Genomic DNA, 22,925 nt, shown 5'->3' with positions numbered 1-22,925 from the left:
AGACGTGCAGCATTTGGAATAGATTGAACCAACGACCTCCCGGTCACAAGCCGAATGAACATGTTGACCTCTAAACATGTTGCAACATATTGTGTCTCCCGAAACACGTTTATTGCTGCAAATTAACATATTAAGGTAAGACCACATCTATATTCCACTGACACTGAGTTGTGTGTACTTTACTCAACATTGAGTTTCTGATTTGTTATCATGTTTCCTTCCAAAGCAACCTCTGGTTTCACTTCCCGTCAGTAAAACACATCAAACGTATAGACCAGCGGGTCACCGCTCTCACAGTCTCACCTCGTGACTGGATATCGTCACCTTCTCGTCGTCGAGGGGTTTATTTTTAGCAACGGCAGGTTTCCTCCTTTGTCATTTTGTGTCCGCCGGTCGCTCTCACGCGTGAGCGTCCCTCCTCCGTCACTGTGTCACAACTGACAGCGGAGGATAACACTCAGCCCCCAAAGACAACGCCCGAGGGGCGTTAGCCGTCAGGTGCTCCTGCAACTTTTTCTTCCACTTGCAGCCACGGAGCCGAGAAGTTTCCATTTATTAGGGTGATGAAAGAGTTTCCCCCTCACAGCTGCTGCTGGTGTTGAGCAGGAAGGTGACCCTCCACTCTAACGGACACCACATCACGCGCTGGAACGGTTCTTTGAGGTATCAGCACGGGATTTGATTTCAGTGTGTTGGGACACACTGAATTGCATTACACACACATTACACACACATGCACAAGTAATCACAGTCGACTGCTCTTTAAAGTACAACAGAGTTTATTAAATCAAAACAATAGATGATCAAATCAATTAATATTGCAACCAACAAACGCTGTCAGACAATTTTATGTCTACTACCTAAAGTCAAATGAATAAAATGCGGGAGGATCTATGTATGTAAGTATGTGTGTGTGTGTGTGTGAGGATCTGTGTGTGAAACGAGGGGGCGTAACCTATTCCATCAGTGATGAAAAGAGAGGGGCCTTAAAAACTACAGCTAGGAACTACAAACCAAGATGGCGGACTCGAGTGACCTAGGCAAAATGGCGGACAATCGTAGCTGTGTGTGTAATCACGTGTGGCTGCGCAGCACGTGTGTTGGGACAATGGGGGGGCGAGAGGTTCACCCACAATCAGCAGCTCTATGTGTCTGTAAGTTAAGGGAAAGAGAGAGAAATAAAAAGGGAGGGAGAGGGAGATCAAAGCTCTGCTGAGGTGTCGTAAGGAGGACGAGCACAGCTGGTCTGATCCTGCACAAGTCTGCCGTGTGTCGTTCTGAACTGACGACAGCTTATGCAGCGATAGCCACGACTCTCACCTCACTCAGTCGATGAAATGAAAATAATCCCCAAACAAAACAGTCATAGCAGTTAATACACAATACAACGGAGCTCCGTGGTCCGTGATGATTGCGCAATTCCTCCGTATAACGCGACAGTGAATTAACACAACAAGATACGGGAATGACAACACATAAAGGAATAACCTAGAGTAAACTAAGGCTAAGCTAAGCTAAGCCCAGATACCATGAACCTTACTTTGAGAAGCTTCGGAAGTCCGGATGTGTGCTCTCCCTCAGGAGTCTCACAGCCCGTCGTCGTCTCCTCAGACACCGAGCGCTGCTTCTTAGTGATGTGCAGAGTTCCACTTCTCTTTTATTTTGCCAACACCTGTCTGGCCAGTGGCGACACAGAACCAAAAAATGGTTTGCGATCGTCCTCGTCCAATCAAACAGCTGATCGTTGTGGCACTGAAGCAACTTCTTCTGATCCTACTTGACAATGTGCAAACAGCCGTACTCTATTTCTCCAAAGGCTCGATACTTCAGGAGCTTACAGGCAGCGAGGTGGCCAGATATTCCACCTCAAACTAAGAGTTACTTTTGACTTCTGTGACTTTCACAGTCTTTCCTCTGGCCTTGACATTAGGCCTCAGCCTGAGGCCTCTGGAATCTCACGGGCCTTTTGCATTTTGTCTCTTCATATATTTGAATGAATGGGCTGCTCCAGTGTGAGACTGTGTAAATATCATCAGTGCACTCAGTGTTGGGCTCTGCCTCGTCTCAACACGCCAGGACAACATTGTTCATGCACTGGTCACTTTTGAGATTTTGGTCTTTTTTGCTTCCAGAACACGTCTTCTTTGATTTGACCAAACACGTTTTCTCTAAATGAGTTTGTTCTCAGACTCTGATCCAGAAATCTCCACTTCAGCAGCTCTTACAGACACCAAACTGTACACTTTCATTCCTCTCTGTGTTATTGATATCTAGGCTTCTACAGAGGGGTTTGTTCATATGTCATCATTACCTGATTTATACAATATTTTATTACTAAAAACATGAATTTGTCTCTGTTGGCAGTATATAGATATCTATATATCTATATATATATATATAGACTGTGATACAAAGAGATATACAAACTTCTGTAAAACCTCTGACTCTTATATTTTAACAAAATGAAACAATATTTTTGAACATGGCTTTATCCAATGTTCAGATTTATGTTCTGGAAATGTTTGACAGTGAACAAGTAGATGATGAGACAATATCTCATTTGCATATTCACACAAAACTTGAATGACAAAAAAGAATGCCTGAACGTAAGTGATCAGCAGTGGAAGTTTCATGTTGATATATGTTCGTTAAAATCTTTCCCTGAGGTGTCTCCTCTTAGAGAGGACAGTTGGACTTCTCTTGGAGTGTCCTCCGTGTCTTTGGGGAAGACTGGATGTTTACTGCCCTCTGCTGGCTGATCAGTGGGATCAGAAAGTGTGCTGATCACATGATGAGCTCTGACCTGCTCAGTGTCCTGTGAGAGACAGGAAGTCTGTTGTAATGTGTTTCCCCACACTGTTACACACAATACTTCTGTGTCCTGTTGCTATGATAAGTGATGAAGTGTGTCACTAATGTCCACGCTCGCATTAGTTTCTTCCTCTCCATGACAAACGTCGATAACAAACGAGTAAAGCAACTATAAAGTATTGTTTATGATTATTAAATGTAGTACTGTTACTGTTGCTTCACACTCAGCATGTCAATGTGGCGTTTTTCAACAACATCACTGAGAGATATTCCAAAGAGACAACAGCATAATAGTGTGAAACATGAGGGAGAAGTAGAGAGAAATGACTACAAACATACAGGAACAATTATGGATTATGGATTATTATTATTATGGATTATAATTATTGATGCATTCATGTTGCATCTGATGTATATATATTTTGAGTACTTCATATAGTACTGGGTAGCTTAATATTTAACAATATATCATCGTTTATTAGTTGATTGATATATTGTATTAATATCTGAATCTGCAAAGTAACTAGTGACTAAAGCTTGAAAGTATGTTTGTGAATGGAGTAGAAGTATAAGGCATTGAAATACTCAAGTAAAGTACAAGTACCTGGACTTGGTATTGATTCCCTGTAGTATTGCTTGTGTGTACTGAATCATTCATATTGGAATCCTGTCTCTGTAAACAAACTCAAACTGAGCAATGAGCCAAGTACAATCCATCAGAAAGAAAGTGCTTATGAATTCATGTCTCATGTGACAGCTTTTCTATGATTAATTACTCTTTTGGGCTCATGCTGTGTGTGTGTGTGTGTGTGTGTGTGTGTGTGTGTGTGTGTGTGTGTGTGTGTTTGATGATGTGAGGGTGAGAAAGACGGAAACATCAACATGCAGATCATTAACACGCAGCAGTGAATATATAACTTAATATACGTCATGTTTTTCATTCCGCTGACGTTAACTCGCAGCTCCTCATTTGTTTTTTTTTGTCACAAAGTCAAAATCAAAAGGAGGCGGAAGCTCGCGCTCCATGATGTGAGTCACAAATGAGAGCTGCTGTGGCCCCGCTCCTGAGTCCTGGCTGCGGTCCTTGTACCATGAATAAAAAAAGGCCTTTACAGAGCGCCTTCTTTTGAAAAGAAGGGGGGGGGGGGGTAGAGGTGGGGCTTGAACGTACATAAGAGGCAAAGACCGTCCGCCAGTGCAATTTGGCACAACATCACCAGACAATTTGCTGTAGCTGAACATACCCGAGGGAGCCGATTGGATCTATCCGTCCATTTAGACCCTCCACAATAATAGCCTTTGTGGAGGAGGAAGCCTCGTTAGTGATGAGCACAGAACAAAGAACTTTATCCTGTATGTCGGGGGAGGACAACATGACTGGGGGCCAGTCCCAGGGCTTGGTCCTGCAGCCGGCCTGGGACTACCTCCACCAGAACCACCACGACCTCCTGAGGAGCCCCCTGTTCCCCGTGGTCCTCTCCGTCACCACCTACTTCCTCCTGGTCGGTCTGTACACCCTGCTCGACCTGCTGGCGCCCACCTGGCCCTGCATTAACCGCTACCGGCTCCATCCGGACGGGGCCGTCACCTGGCCTAACATCTGGACCACCCTGGGCGTCACCGTCTACAACCACCTGCTTTACATCTTTCCTGCCGCGGTCGCCCAGTGGCTGTGGAGGCCGCCCACCCCGCTGCCCTGTGAGGCGCCCACTCTCTGGAGCTTCTTCCTGGGCGTCCTGGGCTGCACGGTGGTCTTTGACTTCCAGTATTACCTGTGGCACCGGCTGCACCACCGGGTGCCGTGGTTGTACCGCACGTTCCACGCCGTGCACCACCAGTACAACCAGCCCTTCAGCCTCGTCACCCAGTACCTGTCTGGCTGGGAGTTATTCAGCGTGGGGTTCTGGGCTACGGTGGACCCCGTCCTGCTCCGGTGCCACTGCCTCACAGCGTGGGGCTTCATGGTCTTCAACATCTACATTTCCACCGAGGACCACTGCGGCTACGACTTCCCGTGGGCCATGCACAAGCTGGTGCCCTTCGGCCTGTGGGGTGGTGCACCAAAGCACGACGCTCACCACCAGCAGCCCAACACCAACTTCGCCCCGTTCTTCTCCCACTGGGACTGGCTGGGGGGAACCCACACTGTGCCAACTCCACCGGCCACGGTGCCGCCGGGGGAGCCAGACGAGACGAAAGGGAGAAGAGACTAAAGCGCTTGAATTAATCTCTCATTGACTCTCATCGCCTCTTTTACTCAAACCGCCTCTTTTTTGGAAACGCTGTCCCTCCAACACGACCAGCCCCTCCCTAACCCCTGCGTCTGCCTTTCCTTTTTTACTGGATGTATTCTCTCTAACAGAACAGCTGATTATCAGTCTAACATTTGGTAAGTTGTTGAGAAGAATTACCTTTGTGTACATGCTTTGTGGACATTCATCTCTTATTCATAAAGATTTCTGGTTCATGTTGATGTAACGTTGTGGTCAGCGATCTCAGGTCAGTTTTGAGTTCTTATCTGAGTATTTTGCTGACGGTAGATGTACATTGTCCCTCTCTCCCTCCTCAGCACTGATCCTCTCGCTCATGAATAGCGGCCTTTTAGCTGCACGGCAGCGTGACGCGTGGGAGCAATACTAATCCAGCTCTCTTTGAGACGCTCCTCCTGGAAGAGCTCTCAATAAGGTGTCTTTCTTTGACTACGAGAAGCTAAATATTTCTCATTCATTAGAATAAATCAAAATGTAAAGTAGCGCATAAATAATGTGTCAATAAAATACATTTCTAATGAAATACTGACGACTTCATCTTTGTAGAAAAGTGTGTTTTTTTACTCGCATTTCAGGAAACAAACCAGCAGAGGTCCCCCTTCCCTTCCAGAGGCAAGGAGAACATGTCACGCAAACACAGCCACTTCTACAATCATTCATTTCATACAAATGAGTCACTATCAGGACACAAGGTACTCCCTTAGTGCAGTAGAATATCTCCTGGTATTCCACAGGAAACGCAGCGAGTGGTAGTACTGTGGTGATCCGCGGTGGAGACTCTTCTCTTTGTTTCCATCTTCGTGGTGTCAACACCAGCAGCCAGAACTGGTTTGGCTGGTTCACGAGGGTATTGACGGTTGCAACAGGTTGTGCTTATTGTAGAAACACAGACGCCTCCAGCAGATCCGTCTGTGTGACAACTGTTACAGGACCGGGATCCTAGAGGTGTGGATTCAATAAACATCTGGCTACGGCATAGATCTGTAATGTGCATGCATTATCGCCACTAGCTCGCTTTTTAAAAGAATCTTCAATGGATAAAAAAATAAAAAGAAGTAAACTTATTTCCTGTCAAGACTCATTTAAGACTTTTATTGTATTCTTAAAAATGTAAAAAATAACCTTGCGGCACCACATGTTGCATCATGGAAATATACAACACACAGCACCACTCAGGAGTGTGCTCCACCGGACCTTTGCCCTCATTTCTTTTTACCACAATGACAATGCAAAACAGACAGCCGAAGTTAAAAGAACATCAACATAAAACCGGATATTTATTGTATTTGAGATGGACATCACAGCGGCATTAGAACTGTATGGATCAAACAAACAGTTTACAACATTGAACACTGAGTTGCATTTGTGCAGCTCCAGTGAAACGTTTACGATGAGAAAACATCTGCACATGAAACGAACACTGGATTGTTTTAACGTGTGTTCTTGCTTCATGGTCACCTTTTAAATAATGAATCCTACTAAATAATTCATCATGCATTCTGCTCCAGGGTTAGTGCGTCACACCCTGCGTACATGTTGTGCCCAAATGTTTAAGAAAGAAATGAACTTCTACAAATCAACCAGCTGTGTAAATGTAGCACAGCCGGGGAGCGGCTCCGTCACGAGGAGGGCCGGTGCTCTGAGACAAAAGGGAAGACGACACTCACAGCAGCAATCATTTACCTCGGCCAGTCGTTACACAGCAAGCTGTCGCATTCAGTCTGGGTGTGTACCTGGGGGGGGGGGGGGTCTGCTTGAAACACAGTTTTTATCTCCAGATAAAGGACAACGGGCATTCACTGTGGTTCACAACGCCCCTTTGTCGGCAGCAGATTGTCTTTTAAAAGGAAACAGTTTGTTGAATTAAGGAGGTTTGAAGTTAAAATACAATGTTTGACTGTTTGGGAGAGTGAGCTGTGCACCTGGAATGAGGCGCAGACACTGAAACTATCGTGTCATCCTCACAACAAGCCCGGCACGCCCTCTTTAACCTGCTCGTCTCTGACCCGCTTCCTTCTCTGGCTTTTACTTCAGAAAGGTATGTTTAACAACTGAGCAAACATCATTAAAAACGTGAAAAAACCAAACACAAATAACAGGTTTGTACACTTTTCTACTCCTAAAAAAAAACCTCAACACATTCCATGAATTCCTAACATTTCCACAAGACGACAATAATCGGCCCATGACAATGAGTCTCCAGCTGTGTGGTGGAATACGTCCTGATGGCGACTCCCTCCACACAGGAATGTGTATCGGTTACGCAATATCAAAAAGGAGTTTCACAGAAACGTCATGACGTAATAAAGCATTTAACAAACTATGTAACAGTGCCAAACATTTAAGAAGGCATGGTTTAAGATGATAAAAACATGTTGGCGGCAGGAATGTGCCCAAACAGGCAAGTTTAAAACACAAAACAGGAATGAATATGAAGTTGTTGGTTTGACTAAAGCTGCACCTGATATTCTCTCTGTGTGCTTCTCTTACTACAGACAGTCAGTTGCTTTAAAAAAGTCTTCAGTGCGGTGAACTAGTCTAGTCATAATTGTCAGTCTCTCGCCATTTAATATAGAGATAGAGATAGAGATAGAGATATATATATTAAACAGTCCATAATGACTTCATATAAATCTTAAAACGTGCTCCGCTCTCTCATCGTCACAGTAAAGAGTTCATGCGAGGTTACCTGGTTATGACCGATGGGCCTTGTGTACAGACCTCTACAGAGGTCCTCTACAGAGGGCAAGCGTCAGAGGCTCCACGCTCTCCTCCGTGGATCTTCTAACAGGAGCTGCTCTGCGTGTTCCCGCTGTCCGACACGTACGACTTGCTGTTCCTGGAGTACTTCATGGAGTTGAAGGAAACCCTCATCCTCTCCACGGTCCTGCTGCTCCTGCACAGCAGCGTGTTCTTCACGTGGTTCCTGAAGTCCTCGGACACGAAGTAGTAGATGAACGGGTCCAGGCAGCTGTTGAGGCTGGCCAGGCACAGCGTGGCGACGTAGAAGGCGTAGCCGTTGTTCACCACGCCGTCCTTCAGCAGGGAGTAGTGCACCACCAGCATGATGTTGCTGGGCAGGAAGCACACGAGGAACGTCACCAGGACGATGACGATCAACACCACGGCCTTCTGGCGGTTCTTTCCCGCCGCGCTGTCATCCATGCCGTTCCCCAGAGCCCGGAGCAGCAGAACGTAGGCCACGGTGATCACCACGCAGGGGACGAGGAACACCACCAGACCCATGAAGATGAAGTAGTAGTACGGGAGCTGCACGGACGCGAACGGGTTGAGGTCGTCCTGTATGACGGTGACGTCGTGGCAGGTGGTGACGTTGGGGTCTTTGAGCTTGGCGGTGTGGTCGTACAGGTACAGCGGCGTGCTGGTGAGCCACACGAAAGCCCAGATAGCCACGCACACGCCGACGGCCACCTTGTTGTTCTTCCTCTGCTGGGACAGAGGGTGGGCCACCACCCAGTACCTCTGCACGCTGAGGCAGGCGATGAAGAGGACGGAGCAGTACATGTTGCCGTAGAAGAAGCTCACCATCACTTTGCACAGCGGCTCGCCGTAGATCCAGTCGTTGCCGTTGAGGTGGTAGGAAATCTTCAGCGGCGTCCAGATGATGAAGAGCAGGTCGGCCAGGGCCAGGTTGGCCATGTAGATGGACGACGGGTGCTTCTTCTTGGTCCTGAAGAGGAACACCCAGATGGCCATGCCGTTGGCGGGAAGCCCCACCAGGAACACGATGATGTAGACGATCGGGAGGAAGACCGTGGTGAGACTACTCTTCAGTGTGTCAGACGTCGCCTTGTCCACAATGACTTTTTCGGAGTCTGTAGGGTCTACGTACCCGGAGAACCCCCGACCTTTAACTGAAACAATACGACACGATTGAACACATATCGGGACTGAAATGATTAACTATTAACCAGACAAAACATGATCAATCAACTATTTTAATAATTAGTAATTTATCAAAGAAACTGAGTCCAGCTTCTCAAAAGTGAGGATTTACTGCTTTTCATCATCATAAAATCTACTATCTCACAAATAGAGTATCTTTGTGTTTAGACCAGAACTATTTGAAAATGTCACCTCTGGCTTTTTTCAATATTGTCTTTTTAAGGTAAAAGATCAAATATATGACAAAGATTAAGGTTAAGATAATGCTCTTACGCCTACATTTCCCAGCACTCAGTGCGTTCAGGAGCGGACCACCGCGCAACGTCACACATAAATCTATCAAAACGTATCTCTCATTACAACAATGTTTTAAAACCTCTGGTTGAATATCACGTAAACATTAACAGAGTATTACTGTATTAAAACACTCGGTCTCGGTATGCGCTCGAGCTCGTTCACAGCAAACGGGTACTTCCGGTCTTACCTGCAGCATTTGAGGCAGAAAAGCAGCAGAAAATCAAAAGCAGCGACGATAACCGAGTTAAATCCATGTCTGCGGTGTTGACGCGGTCTCAGCTTTACTCCTCTTTAACGGTCTCTCCCTCCAGCGACTTCTTAAATGCGTACTTCAACCGCGACGGACACACCCCGAGACTACCTGTGCGTACGGCCTGCACGTCACCTGTGACCCGCCCACCTGGTGCACTCTGGTTTCAGTGGAGCTCACGAAGAAGAAAAAGAAACTCCAAATAATAACCATATATAAAAGGACATTTTAACACCTTATTCATACTTATTTTAAAATAAAAAATACCTCGTATACACTTTATTTAATTCTGCTGATGAATGTTTCTTTTAATGTAAAGTTAAAACTTTTCAGGTCTGTTGAATCTTACAGCAACAGACAGAAATATGATTTGAACTATTTCACAACTTCCTGCAGCAGAATTCTTCTGGTCCTCTAAACACAATGGTGTGCAAGAAAATAAAGAAAAGGTTTGCTTTATTTAATTCAAACACTACAAATACGATCAGAGAGGTGACCCGTCATCAAAGGAAGTGTTTGATATAATATATACCGATTGATTATAGATTATACTGACTGCTCTACTATATGCCTTTCTCCAGTCCACCTCCCTAACTTTACAAATATTATTACTATTTTATTTTCCAGTAACATGCTAATTTCATTTTATTCACTTATCTATCATTTTGTAGTGTTTTACTTTACTTTTGTATATATTTGTTTTTTTTCTTCCGTTTTTTGTAATGACAGAAAAAAATCTTATATTTTTGTGGTTATTGTTTTCCTCACTGTATTCTTTATGGATTCATATTTTACGTGATGTTATGGACTGGAGGTAATATCTTCAATAATTCAGTTGCTAATTTTCTATCTTGAGTAACTGACATCACAAAATATTGAAAAATATACGTTTACGTCACAATGTTCCCAAAGTGATCTTCAGTGTCTCGTTTTGTCCGAGCAAAAGTCCAAAACCCAAAGATATTCACTTCACTTTCAGGTCGGAAAAGCAGCAAATTCTCACATCTGAGACGCTGCAAGCATGAAATTACTGACATTTTCTCTGAGCAACATTGAAACAATCGGAATCAATTATCAGTGCAGATTAATTATCTGTTGATAACGGGCGATTCCTTCAGCTCTATATTCAACATTTTATTACAGAAGTCACACAGTAGGAACTGTGACTGTTCGATATCATGAACTCATGTTATTAGAGAGTATATATATATATAAAAATAGAGAGCGAGAGATATATATATATATATATATATATATATATATAAATAAGATAGACTTTCTCATGACTGTTGGAACCTTTTTGGAAATAAAAGTTTCTGTGTAAAAACACCATGTGACCTCCTCCCTGAGTCTAAACTGCTCTTATCATATAAGAGGATCAGTTGAATCGTAGAAAACGCGTACGCTAACTAACCGCTGTAAATATGTAACAGAGTGACGTCATGGACCGTAACTTTTACTTCTGTAAGAGTCTGAACCGCTGCATTCAGTACAAGCCGGGGCTGAGTCCTGAGAGGCAGGAATACAGAGTTCACTATGGAAAGCTAATTTGCATAAAACATGATAAAATCTGCAAAAAGCCAACACCTGCCCATTATAAATTGAGCTTTCTAGCTACTGCAGTAATAACCATTATTTTAGTTTATAGATGAAAAACATCTGACAGCCTGCAATCGGATAAAAAAGAAATAGATTAACTAACATAACTCCCTTTAACACGCAAAAAATAATATATATATATATATATATATATATATATATATATATATATATATATATATATAAAAAATGTAAGACTTCTTTACACCTTCTAAGATATTCTGAGACTTTTCCAGGTTGCACATTTATTGACACACTTTCAAATGATTACTTTAAAAAAAAAAATCTTTTTTTTTTTTTAAATGGCTCCACAAGATAAACACCATGTCAAGCTTGCATCATGTATCACACAACATGCTAAAACCTTTTAGCATGTTGAAACTCTGACAAAATAATTATTCTCAATAAAAATAGCTTGGATTAAAAGATCAGATATACATAAAAATTAATGACGTGCAAAAGAAATCAGCTAAAACTGCAGACGACTGCAACGAGCATAAAATATCAGTTGTATTATCAAAGATACAAAAAATAAAAACCAGTAACTTAGACAGCTCAAAGCTTCTCAGAGGCCTTTAAAACAGAAGACATTTCAAAGCTTTGGAGGAAGTCACAGAAAAGAAATCCATAAAAGAGGCATTTTTAAAGATGCCGAGTCAGCACTCGGTGCTCTGCGTGTTCCCCGAATCAGACGTGTACGTGTTGTTCTTCTTGGAGTACTTGAGGGCGCTGAAGGAGACCCTCATCCTCTCCACCGTCCTCTCGCTCCTGCAGAGGAACGTGTTCTTCACGTGATCCCTGAAGTCCTCCGAGATGAAGTAGTAGATGAACGGGTCCAGGCAGCTGTTGAGACTTGCCAGACACAGCGTGGAGATGTAGAAGCCGTACAAGTTGTTGTTCGCCTTGTTCAACAGGAGGGTGTAGTGCACCAGCAGCATGATGTTGCTCGGGGTGAAGCACACCAGAAACATCACCAGCACGGTGACGATCAAGACCACGGCCTTTCGCCGCTTCTTGGCGATGGCGGGGTCCGACATGCTGTTGCGGAGAGCCTTGAGCATGAGCACGTAGGAGATGATGCACACGACGGTGGGAGCGATGAACCCCAGAGTCCCCATCGTCAGGAAGTAGCCCGCCGCCATTTTCTTCTGACTGGGCCTGGTGACGTCGTGGCAGGTGCTGATTTCTAGGTTCGTCACATAGACCTCTTGGTTGTACAGGTAGAGGGGGATGGTGAGAAGCCAGACCGCCGCCCACACGGCGATGGAGATAGCGACGGCCACGGCGTTGGCCCTCTGGGGCCGTGAGAGCGGGTGGACCACGGCCCAGTAGCGCTGGACGCTTATGCAGGCGATGAAGGCGATGGAGCAGTACATGTTGCCGTAGAAAAACGCCACCAGCACTTTGCACAGCGGCTCGCCGTAGATCCAGTCGTTGCCGTTGAGGTGGTAGGAAATCTTCAGCGGCGTCCAGATGATGAAGAGCAGGTCGGCCAGGGCCAGGTTGGCCATGTAGATGGAGGACGGGTGCTTCTTCTTGGTCCTGAAGAGGAAGACCCAGATGGCGAGGGCGTTGGTGGGCAACCCCACCACGAACACGATGATGTAGACGATCGGGAGGAAGACGGTTGTGAGGCGGCTGCTCAGGACTTCTCTAGCTACGGGGTTGACCTCCACCCCGTCGGTGGTCTCCGTACCGGAGAAGCCTCGGTCCTCTGGTCAAAATATGAAACGAAAACATGTGAAAAGCAGAAGTGCAACAGGTTGACAGTACATGCAGGAACATACTATAAATGTACCTCCAATACCACACTGTGAAAATACTCCACTACAAGTAAAAGTCCCGCATTCAAAACCTCCAAGTATGAAAGTATAATGCAGTAAAATGTTCTCTGTCAGTGTTTTACTGTCATAGCTGTTGTTTCTGGTTTAATATTCCTGCTGCATTCATGTGTACGTTAACTGCTTTATATCCGGTTATTAGTTTAATCTACATCAATGCATCATATTCTATCAGATCATATGTTTGTAGCGTCTCTGTCCTGTGAGAACCACGTAGCTCTAAAAAGAACAAACAGCCTGTTTTCAGCTTTGTGACGATGCATTTTCCAGCTGATCCAAGAGGCTTTTTAAAGAGTTTATTTATCTGAAGGAGGATTTCATCAACACACGAAGGAACACTTCATCCTTCAGTTTATCACAAAACATCTACACATCTGGAGATTCATGGTTTTACCTGGACAGGGAGGGGATGCACAACCGTCATCGGAGAAGAATATAAAGCCGTCAGGCAAATGTAGTGAAGTATGAAGTACAATATTTACCTCCGAGATGTACAATGTATACATCCGTGTTGTAGAAAGTGCAATATTTACCACTGAGATTTAGTATGAAGTTGCATAAAATGGAAATACTCACGTACAAGTACCCCGAATGTGTACTTAAATACAGTACTTGAGTGTGAGCACTTTGATCTGCTCTCTACTTATAATCAGTCCTTTGAGCATCACAACGACCCACTTCACATTTAAATAATACTTCATAACTCAGTAACTGAGATCAAACTACTTCTGACTAATCACTGGCGGCCGACACATCAAACCAACATGGCCTTTGTATGTTCGACGCTTGCAGCTCAGAAATCAAAGCACTTTTAGGATCCTGACCTAAAGACCTTAAACACACCACAGGTGTAAACAACCTGCGCGAGCTTTTCTTCTTACCTTTCTCTGACACGCAGGTCTGCAGGAACCCCAGCAGGAGGAAGAGCTGAAACCATCGCGTCCTCGCGGCCATGACCGTTCACAGGTAAAGAGCAGCAGTGTGGTGCGCGGGCGTGGCTGCGCTGCTTTTAACCGCCATCCCGGTCTTCACACAGCGGAGGAGTTTGACACCTGGGTCACGTGGTCACGCGCAGCCAACCGAGACACGCCTCGCAGGGTTGATGTCGGAAGTATGACGTCGTCCTACCGTCAGGTGAGTTCACCGGTAAACATCTATGATTGGTTCTCAGATGACATCGGTTTCATACCAATAAACAACTTCTGGTGTTTGATTTAAACGACTGTTTTATTATTTTGCCAATTTTCATTTTATTTCTAATTTAAGTGCCCTTTGAAAATATTGACTCCAATCTTTCATTTGAGACAGCAGTGGAGTGTATTTAAATACATTTACTGTACTTTTGAGCGACGTGTACTTTACTGGAGTATTTTCATTTTATGCTACTTTCTACTGTTTACTCTACTAGCTTCATTTATTTGGCATCTGTAGTATACTTACTAATAAAAATCAACAAATACATTATGATGTACACTGTAGTGTTGCTTCTTTTACTTATACTCAAGACCTGAATAATACTTCAACGTCTGATTCTATTGTTTGAAACACAAGCATCAAACTGATGAGAAGGTCATTTCCTAAAGATATAATTAAAGCCGTAGTTTGACCTACTTCTGTTTTCCACCACTTGTGACCTTATGAAGAAAGCAGAACAGAAGCTGCTGTACGTGAACATGTGCACACAGGTGTGTGGTGCATGTTATGTGATTATTATACTGTATTAAGTGCAATATTTGAGTCTTTCTTCACTCTTTCTGTTTGTCTAAGCTGGTTCAAGTTACCCTTTGTTACATTTTATTCCAAAATAAAGGATTCAAATGTGTATGAAAATAATAATACCAAAGGCAACCTTTTTGTTGTTGTTTTGACTAAATTAAAACCCAAAATATAGAAAAGAGCTGAAGTTGGAATTCCTTGCTACAAACTTTCACATTTATTGAAGGCGACAAAATACAGAAAAGACCACAAATCATTATTTCTACAAATAATGAAATATTTCATGTTCATAAGTTAGATGGGCTGTGCATGAAAAAATACATTCTTCACATTATTTTTGTTTGTCTGTTCATTGAACATCATCTTGGTTTTGGACAGTTGGTCAGACAGAAGAAGACATTTAAAGACGGACTCTCAGGAACATGTGATGGGCAGTTTTTCACGACGATTAATCAGTTCATCAAGAAGATAACTGACAAATGAACCAAGTGGATGAAGAGAAGTAATCTACAGGACAGCCAGTTGTTTCACATTGAAAGATTAAAACAGTATTTATTCAGTCAGCAGCTCCTTTACACTCTCACATGACTCTCTGCTCAGACCGATATGAACACAGTGAAACAGGAGGTGGAGCTCCGAGTCCCTCAGGTTTCCTTTCATTATTGGCATCGTAGCGCTTCCTGCTGGAGGAGAAAACACAGTAGAACTACAGCCTTACTGTGTATAATACACTTAAAAGTACTTCACGCTTCCAACCAGCAGAGAGCAGCATGAAACAGACCTGTTCGTTGGCCGTCTTTAAAACACATCACAATCACATAACAGATCTATTCAGAGACCAGAAATGGAGAAAAAAATTAAAATAAAACCACCACAAAACAGCACGTTTCCTTGCATTAAATGTAATACTTACAGATTTACTTGCAGCTTATAAGCTCTTATACTTCTAAAAAGAGGAATTTTTAAAGATGCCGAGTCAGCTTTCGGTGCTCCGCGTGTTCCCCGAATCAGACGTGTACGTGTTGTTCTTCTTGGAGTACTTGAGGGCGCTGAAGGCGACCCTCATCCTCTTCACCGTCCTCTCGCTCCTGCAGAGGAAGGTGTTCTTCACGTGATCCCTGAAGTCCTCCGAGATGAAGTAGTAGATGAACGGGTCCAGGCAGCTGTTGAGACTTGCCAGACACAGCGTGGAGATGTAGAAGCCGTACAAGTTGTTGTTCGCCTTGTTCAACAGGAGGGTGTAGTGCACCAGCAGCATGATGTTGCTCGGGGTGAAGCACACCAGAAACATCACCAGCACGGTGACGATCAAGACCACGGCCTTCCGCCGCTTCTTGGCGATGGCGGGGTCCGCCATGCTGTTGCGGAGAGCCTTGAGCATGAGCACGTAGGAGATGATGCACACGACGGTGGGAGCGATGAACCCCAGAGTCCCCATCGTCAGGAAGTAGCCCGCCGCCATTTTCTTCTGACTGGGCCTGGTGACGTCGTGGCAGGTGCTGATGTTCAGGTTCGTCACGTAGACCTCTTGGTCGTACAGGTAGAGGGGGATGGTGAGAAGCCAGACCACCGCCCACACAGCGACGGAGACGCCGACGGCCACGGCGTTGGCTCTCTGGGGCCGTGAGAGCGGGTGGACCACGGCCCAGTAGCGCTGGACGCTTATGCAGGCGATGAAGGCGATGGAGCAGTACATGTTGCCGTAGAAAAACGCCACCAGCACTTTGCACAGCGGCTCGCCGTAGATCCAGTTGTTGCCGTTGAAGTGGTACGCGATCTTCAGGGGGACCCAGATGATGAAGAGCAGGTCGGCCAGGGCCAGGTTGGCCATGTAGATGGAGGACGGGTGCTTCTTCTTGGTCCTGAAGAGGAAGACCCAGATGGCGAGGGCGTTGGTGGGCAACCCCACCATGAACACGATGATGTAGACGATCGGGAGGAAGACGGTTGTGAGGCGGCTGCTCAGGACTTCTTTGCCTACAGAGCTGACCCACACCCCGAAGGCGATCTCTTGACCGCCTATGCCTGTTTGTTGTTCAAAATATGAAACGAAAACATGTGAAAAGCAGAAGTGCAACAGGTTGACAGTACATGCAGGAACGTACTATAAATGTACCTCCAATACCACACTGTGAAAATACTCCACTACAAGTAAAAGTCCCGCATTCAAAACCTCCAACTATGAAAGTATAATGCAGTAAAATGTTCTCTGTCAGTGTTTTACTGTCATATCTGTTGTTTCTGGTTTAATATTCCTGCTGCATTCATGTGTACATTAACTGCTTTATCACAAACACTCAACATCAACACATAAAGAAACACTTCATCCTTCAGTTTATCACAAACATTCAACATCAACACATAAAGGAACACTTCATCCTTCAGTTTATCACAAACATTCAACATCAACACATAAAGGAACACTTCATCCTTCAGTTTATCACAAACATTCAACATCAACACATAAAGGAACACTTCATCCTTCAGTTTATCACAAACATTCATCATCAACACATAAAGGAACACTTCATCCTTCAGTTTATCACAAACATTCAACATCAACACATAAAGAAACACTTCATCCTTCAGTTTATCACACACACTCAACACATCTGGAGATATGTGGTTTTACCTTGAGTCTCCTCGTGAAGAATGTGAACTAAGAAGAAAATAAAGCGGTCAGTAAAAAGTACAATATTTACCACTGCAATTTAGTGGAGAAGTATGAAGTTCCATAAAATGGAAATAGACGGGTAAAAGTACCCCGAATGTGTACTTAAATACAGTTCTTGAGTGTGAGCACTTTGATCTGCTCTCTACTTATAATCAGTCCTTTGAGCATCACAACGACCCACTTCACATTTAAATAATACTTCATAACTCAGTAACTGAGATCAAACTACTTCTGACTAATCACTGGAGGCCGACACATCAAACCAACATGGCCTTTGTATGTTCGACGCTTGCAGCTCAGAAATCAAAGCACTTTTAGGATCCTGACCTTAAGACCTTAAACACACCACAGGTGTAAACAACCTGCGCGAGCTTTTCTTCTTACCTTTCTCTGACACGCAGGTCTGCAGGAACCCCAGCAGGAGGAAGAGCCGAAACCATCGCGTCCTCGCGGCCATGACCGTTCACAGGTAAAGAGCAGCAGTGTGGTGCGCGGGCGTGGCTGCGCTGCTTTTAACCGCCATCCCGGTCTTCACACAGCGGAGGAGTTTGACACCTGGGTCACGTGGTCACGCGCAGCCAACCGAGACACGCCTCAGGGTTGATTTTGGAAGTATGACAGTTTGTCAGGTGAGTTCACGGGTAAACATCCACGATTGGTTGTCAGATGACATCGGTTTCATATGTCACGAAACAACTTCTGGTGTTTGATTTAAACGACTGTTTTTTTTTGACAATTTTCATTTTATTTTCCTTCCATTTTCACTCTGGTCATTTCCTAAAGATGTAATTAAAGCCGTAGTTTGACCTACTTATGTTTTCCATCACTTGTGACCTCATGAAGAAAGAACAGAAGCTGCTGTACGTGAACATGTGCACACAGCTGTGTGGTCCATGGTATGTGATTATACTGTCGTAAGTGCAATATTTGAGTTTGATCACTGGATGAGTCTTTCTTCAATGTTTCTGCTCGTCTCAGCTGGTTGAAGTCACCTTTTGTTACATAATAAAGGATTCAAGTGTGTACAAATAATAATACCTAAAGCAGCCTTTTTGTTTAGTTTTGACTTAATTAAAACTCAAAATGTAGAAAAGAGCTGAAGTTGTAACTCTTTACATTTGTTACAAACGTTCACATTTAATAAAGAAAAGACGAGAAATCATTATTTCTCCAAATAATGAAATATTTCATGTTCATAAGTTAGATGGGCTGTGCATGAAAAAATACATTCTTCACATTATTTTTGTTTCTGTTCATTGAACATCTTTTTGCTTTTGGACAGTTGGTCAGACAGAAGAAGACATTTAAAGACGGACTCTCAGGAACATGTGATGGGCAGTTTTTCACGACGATGAATCAGTTCATCAAGAAGATAACTGACAAATGAATCAAGTGGATGAAGAGAAGTAATCTACAGGACAGCCAGTTGTTTCACATTGAAAGATTAAAACAGTATTTATTCAGTCAGCAGCACCTTTACACTCTCACATGACTCTCTGCTCAGACCGATATGAACACAGTGAAACAGGAGGTGGAGCTCCGAGTCCCTCAGGTTTCCTTTCATTATTGGCATCGTAGCGCTTCCTGCTGGAGGAGAAAACACAGTAGAACTACAGCCTTACTGTGTATAATACACTTAAAAGTACTTCACGCTTCCAACCAGCAGAGAGCAGCATGAAACAGACCAGCATGAAACAGACCTGTTCGTTGGCCGTCTTTAAAACACATCACAATCACATAACAGATCTATTCAGAGACCAAAAATGGAGAAAAAAATTAAAATAAAAACACCACAAAACAGCACGTTTCCTTCCATTAAATGTAATACTTACAGATTTACTTGCAGCTGATAAGCTCTTATACTTCTACAGTGTAAAACTAAAAAGCATTTAAAAGTATCAACTGTTCTAGAAAGCACTCTCTCATCTCAACTTCCTTTTTCTCAAAAGGCTCTTCTGTCATTGCACACGTGTTGCATGAAACCAAGTTATTTCTGTTGGCAGGACATCAGTCGTTTTCTGAAAGAAAAACACTACAGATTCACTTTGAGCTCTTCTTTTTGCAGTTACTTGGACTTCATAATAAAATATTTCCACAGTTTCATACCTTTAAAATCACAGGTAGGAGTCAGTTCATCCGCTCAGACCAGCAGCTTCTTGTATTGGCTGCTGAGGTTCGCTTGGAAAGAGTCCATCTTGGTGACCGGAGCTTTTGTTTTGGGGCTCTCTGCACGGCTGGATTTGAGAATTGTTCTGCTGCTGGATCTGCTCGAGTTAGACGCTGAATGGCCGCTGCCCTCTGTGACCTTCTGACACCTCAGCGCGCTGGACAGCTGTCTCTGGCACTGGGAGGACCCAAAGTAGTAGACAAGAGGATCCAGGAGGCAGTTGAGACTCCCCACGCACAGAAACACCAGATAGGCCGCGTAGGAGCCGTCGGGGGCCTCCTGGCTGCTCTTCACTCCCACGTCGAACTGCAGGTAGTGCGCCAGGAGCAGACAGTTCGTGGGCGTAAAACACAGCACGAACATCACCAGCACGGTCAGAGCCATCACCGTCGCTCTTGTTCTCCTGCGGGAGCTTCCCGGGAAGCCGCGCGGGACACTGCTCAGCGACCAGATCACCCGAGCGTAGGACGCCACGGTGACGAGCAGAGGCAGGAAGAAGAGGGCGACGCAGAGGGCGACGAAGTACACCTTGTGGTGCCGGATCAGCTCGTCGGCGCGCTGGACATCGTGGCAGGTGGTGATGTCCAACTCTTTGAGGTGGAAGGTCTGGTCGGAGAGGACGAGGGGCACCGAGCCGGCGAAGGACAGCGTCCACATGGCCACGCAGGCTATGTTAGCGTTGCGGGGCCTTCTCCAAGCCAGGGAGTTGATAGGGTAGACCACGGCGAGGAGCCGGTCCACGCTGATGCAAGCAATGAGGAGGATAGAGCAGTACATGTTCCAGTAGAACGCCGCGGTGACCACACGGCACATGAACGGCCCGAATATCCAGTTGTTGCCACCGAAGTGGTAGGAGATCTTGAAGGGGAGCAGCGAGGCGAAGAGCAGGTCGGCGGAGGCCAGGTTCAGCATGTAGATAGCCGCCGCCTTCTTGGGCCGGATCCTTCGAGTGAAGGCCACAACCGCGCAAAGGTTGACGGGCACGCTGACGAGGCAGACCAGCGCGTAGAAGGAAGGGATGAGGACGGTGGACACCGGGCCCTTTAGAAACTGCAGAGCCTCCTCGGAGATTTCCGGCCGGACGGAGACGGTCGTGTTACGCTGCCGGCTACTTCCAGAGCGGTTCGATTCGGCAACGTTGTCTTCTGCAAAAATGTCACTCAGATCCAACGGTTCATCTGTGACTGAACGGTCGAAGACGGCGAAGGTCCTCCCCCATGCACTGACTGGAGAGAGAAAGACATGTGTCAGGGTTTAACGGGTGTTTTATTCATATTTAAATTATAGAGATGAAACAGAAAAACAAGGGAAACTGATACTTTTGGGAATAAATTCATCTCCAAAGTTTGTTTGTTTTTATCAATAATGCCAATACTTTACTGGTTCCAGATTCCAATCTTCTATCAAATTGAATTAATATCTTATCTGAAATGATGCGGGTTATTGACCAAATAATTAATTGAGAAAATTGTCGGCATCTTAAACGACAATGAAAGTAATTGGTTAAGTAGTTGCAGCCATAAATCAATTAGACGAGACAGAAAAAAAAAGTTGTTTTTTAAGAAACAATGGTGAAAAAAATGACAAATTCTGTGGTTTCAGGTTGTCTCTGTATTATGTTGTAAACTAAAATCTTTGGGTTCTGGACTTTGTGGTTGAACAAAACAAGACATTTGATGCGTCACATTGGCTCTGGCATTTTTTTCACAAACTTTTAAAATGTAATTATTGTCGTTAATCTCTCTTATGTTATACTTTATTACAGGGCTGCAACTAACAGTTATTGTTTAGAATCAATTGTTTCCCAAAGCTCAAGGTGACGTCATCAAATGTCTAGTTGTCTGACCAAACGCCCAAAACTCAATTTAACAATTTCGAATCTACTTTCGTTGGAAAACGAAGAAAAGCTAAACCTTCACATGTCAGCAGCTGAAACCAGAGACAGTTTGACATAGTTTCACTATTTCTGCTTGAAGAAAATGACAAACAATTTATTTATTGATCATCAGAATGACTAATATTTTGATAGAAAGTCGATTAATCAACTAACCATTTCACCTCCATAGTATTTACAGTAAATCATATCAAATCATACACTTTCTACCAAATTGTACCAAGTTCGCAGTAAGAAAGGTCTTGAATCCTGATCAACACGTTGCTTTAAATGAATACGCTTCAGGTCATCTCACCGTTATTGGCTGCAGCCGAGGCAGCACGCGCGCACACCAGCACCAACAGCAAAGTGTTTGGACACATTGAAAACATGTTGCCAAAAAACAGCAGAAATAATATGAAATGTCGATAATCCTCGCGTGGGTCTTCGTTCCTCGTGTTTGTCGAGACTCCTCCGTGTCGTTTCTGCTGCTCTTCTTCAGCAGCGTCTTTTGTTTCCACCCACCGCTGTCCGGTGGCTCCGGAACGCCCCGGTCCACTAATCAACTACAGCCGCGCGCAGAGACACATTCCGATCATCTGATGTCACCTTTTCAGTCACACAGCAGCGAAGACAGTAATGTGAGAACGAACCAGAACAAAAAACTGATCCTTTCATGCCATCTAAGGTCATCTTTCCTCTGATGTGAATCTAATAGTGCTGACAAATAATGTGAATTATTTAATATATTATGTTATATTATGGAAAGTAGCATAACCAGAAATATGGAATTACTTGTTTTCATTCTTTCATTTAGTCTTTCATCACTTTAGTCTGAAAGTGCAAAGTAATTTTTCTGTCTGAGATTGTATTAAACGTTATTAAACACAAAATAAAGTCAATATTTATTCACTATTATATATACATTTTTTTCAAATCAACAGCTACAGAGTGCAACTTCATCCTTTAGTTTATCACACACACTCAACATCAACACATCTGTAGATATGTGGTTTTACCTCCAGTGGCCTGGTCAAGAAGGTCATCTAAGAAGAAAATAAAGCGGTCAGTAAAAAGTACAATATTTACCACTGCGATTTAGTGGAGAAGTATGAAGTTCCATAAAATGGAAATAGACGGGTAAAAGTATCCCAAATGTGTACTTAAATACAGTACTTGAGTGTGAGCACTTTGATCTGCTCTCTACTTATAATCAGTCCTTTGAGCATCACAACGACCCACTTCACATTTAAATAATACTTCATAACTCAGTAACTGAGATCAAACTACTTCTGACTAATCACTGGAGGCCGACACATCAAACCAACATGGCCTTTGTATGTTCGACGCTTGCAGCTCAGAAATCAAAGCACTTTTAGGATCCTGACCTTAAGACCTTAAACACACCACAGGTGTAAACAACCTGCGCGAGCTTTTCTTCTTACCTTTCGCTGACACGCAGGTCTGCAGGAACCCCAGCAGGAGGAAGAGCTGAAACCATCGCGTCCTCGCGGCCATGAC

The 22,925-nt window shown here is 44.2% G+C and overlaps 4 protein-coding genes across 5 annotated transcripts; 1 reads left to right on the top strand and 3 right to left on the bottom strand.

Moving 5' to 3' along the window:
* Positions 1-4,136: 4,136 nt before the first annotated feature.
* Positions 4,137-5,024, top strand: ch25hl2 (cholesterol 25-hydroxylase like 2; the record flags this gene model as incomplete). The annotated part of the gene is made up of 1 exon (XM_079289352.1): positions 4,137-5,024. The coding sequence occupies one exon, from the start codon at positions 4,137-4,139 to the stop codon at positions 5,022-5,024; it is 888 nt and encodes a 295-aa protein (XP_079145478.1).
* Positions 5,025-6,833: 1,809 nt separating this feature from the next.
* On the bottom strand, positions 6,834-9,611 carry f2rl1.2 (coagulation factor II (thrombin) receptor-like 1, tandem duplicate 2). Its single transcript, XM_079289907.1, has 2 exons — positions 9,472-9,611; positions 6,834-8,956 (listed from the first exon to the last, which is right to left on the bottom strand). The coding sequence occupies exons 1-2, from the start codon at positions 9,536-9,538 to the stop codon at positions 7,866-7,868; spliced, it is 1,158 nt and encodes a 385-aa protein (XP_079146033.1). The 5' UTR covers positions 9,539-9,611; the 3' UTR covers positions 6,834-7,865.
* Positions 9,612-11,370: 1,759 nt separating this feature from the next.
* LOC306792278 (uncharacterized protein) lies at positions 11,371-17,821 on the bottom strand (the record flags this gene model as incomplete). Its single annotated transcript, XM_079289351.1, has 5 exons — positions 11,371-12,847; positions 13,856-13,874; positions 15,670-16,715; positions 17,323-17,349; positions 17,749-17,821. 5 exons carry the CDS (start codon positions 17,819-17,821, stop codon positions 11,790-11,792), a joined length of 2,223 nt encoding a protein of 740 aa, XP_079145477.1. The 3' UTR covers positions 11,371-11,789.
* Positions 17,822-18,672: 851 nt separating this feature from the next.
* Positions 18,673-22,925, bottom strand: LOC306792010 (proteinase-activated receptor 1-like). 2 transcript variants are annotated; one of them, XM_079288987.1, is made up of 5 exons: positions 22,850-22,925; positions 22,424-22,450; positions 21,721-22,013; positions 19,471-20,757; positions 18,673-19,382 (listed from the first exon to the last, which is right to left on the bottom strand). In XM_079288987.1, exons 3-4 carry the CDS (start codon positions 21,794-21,796, stop codon positions 19,505-19,507), a joined length of 1,329 nt encoding a protein of 442 aa, XP_079145113.1. In that variant the 5' UTR covers positions 21,797-22,013; positions 22,424-22,450; positions 22,850-22,925; the 3' UTR covers positions 18,673-19,382; positions 19,471-19,504. The 2 variants fall into 2 exon arrangements, with proteins under 2 accessions (XP_079145113.1, XP_079145112.1); XM_079288986.1 differs by having other exon boundaries at positions 18,673-20,757.

The sequence above is a fragment of the Melanostigma gelatinosum genome (assembly GCF_949748355.1).
Source record: "Melanostigma gelatinosum genome assembly, chromosome: 18".
NCBI lineage: Eukaryota > Metazoa > Chordata > Actinopteri > Perciformes > Zoarcidae > Melanostigma > Melanostigma gelatinosum.
This window is presented reverse-complemented; position numbering and strand designations above follow the sequence as displayed.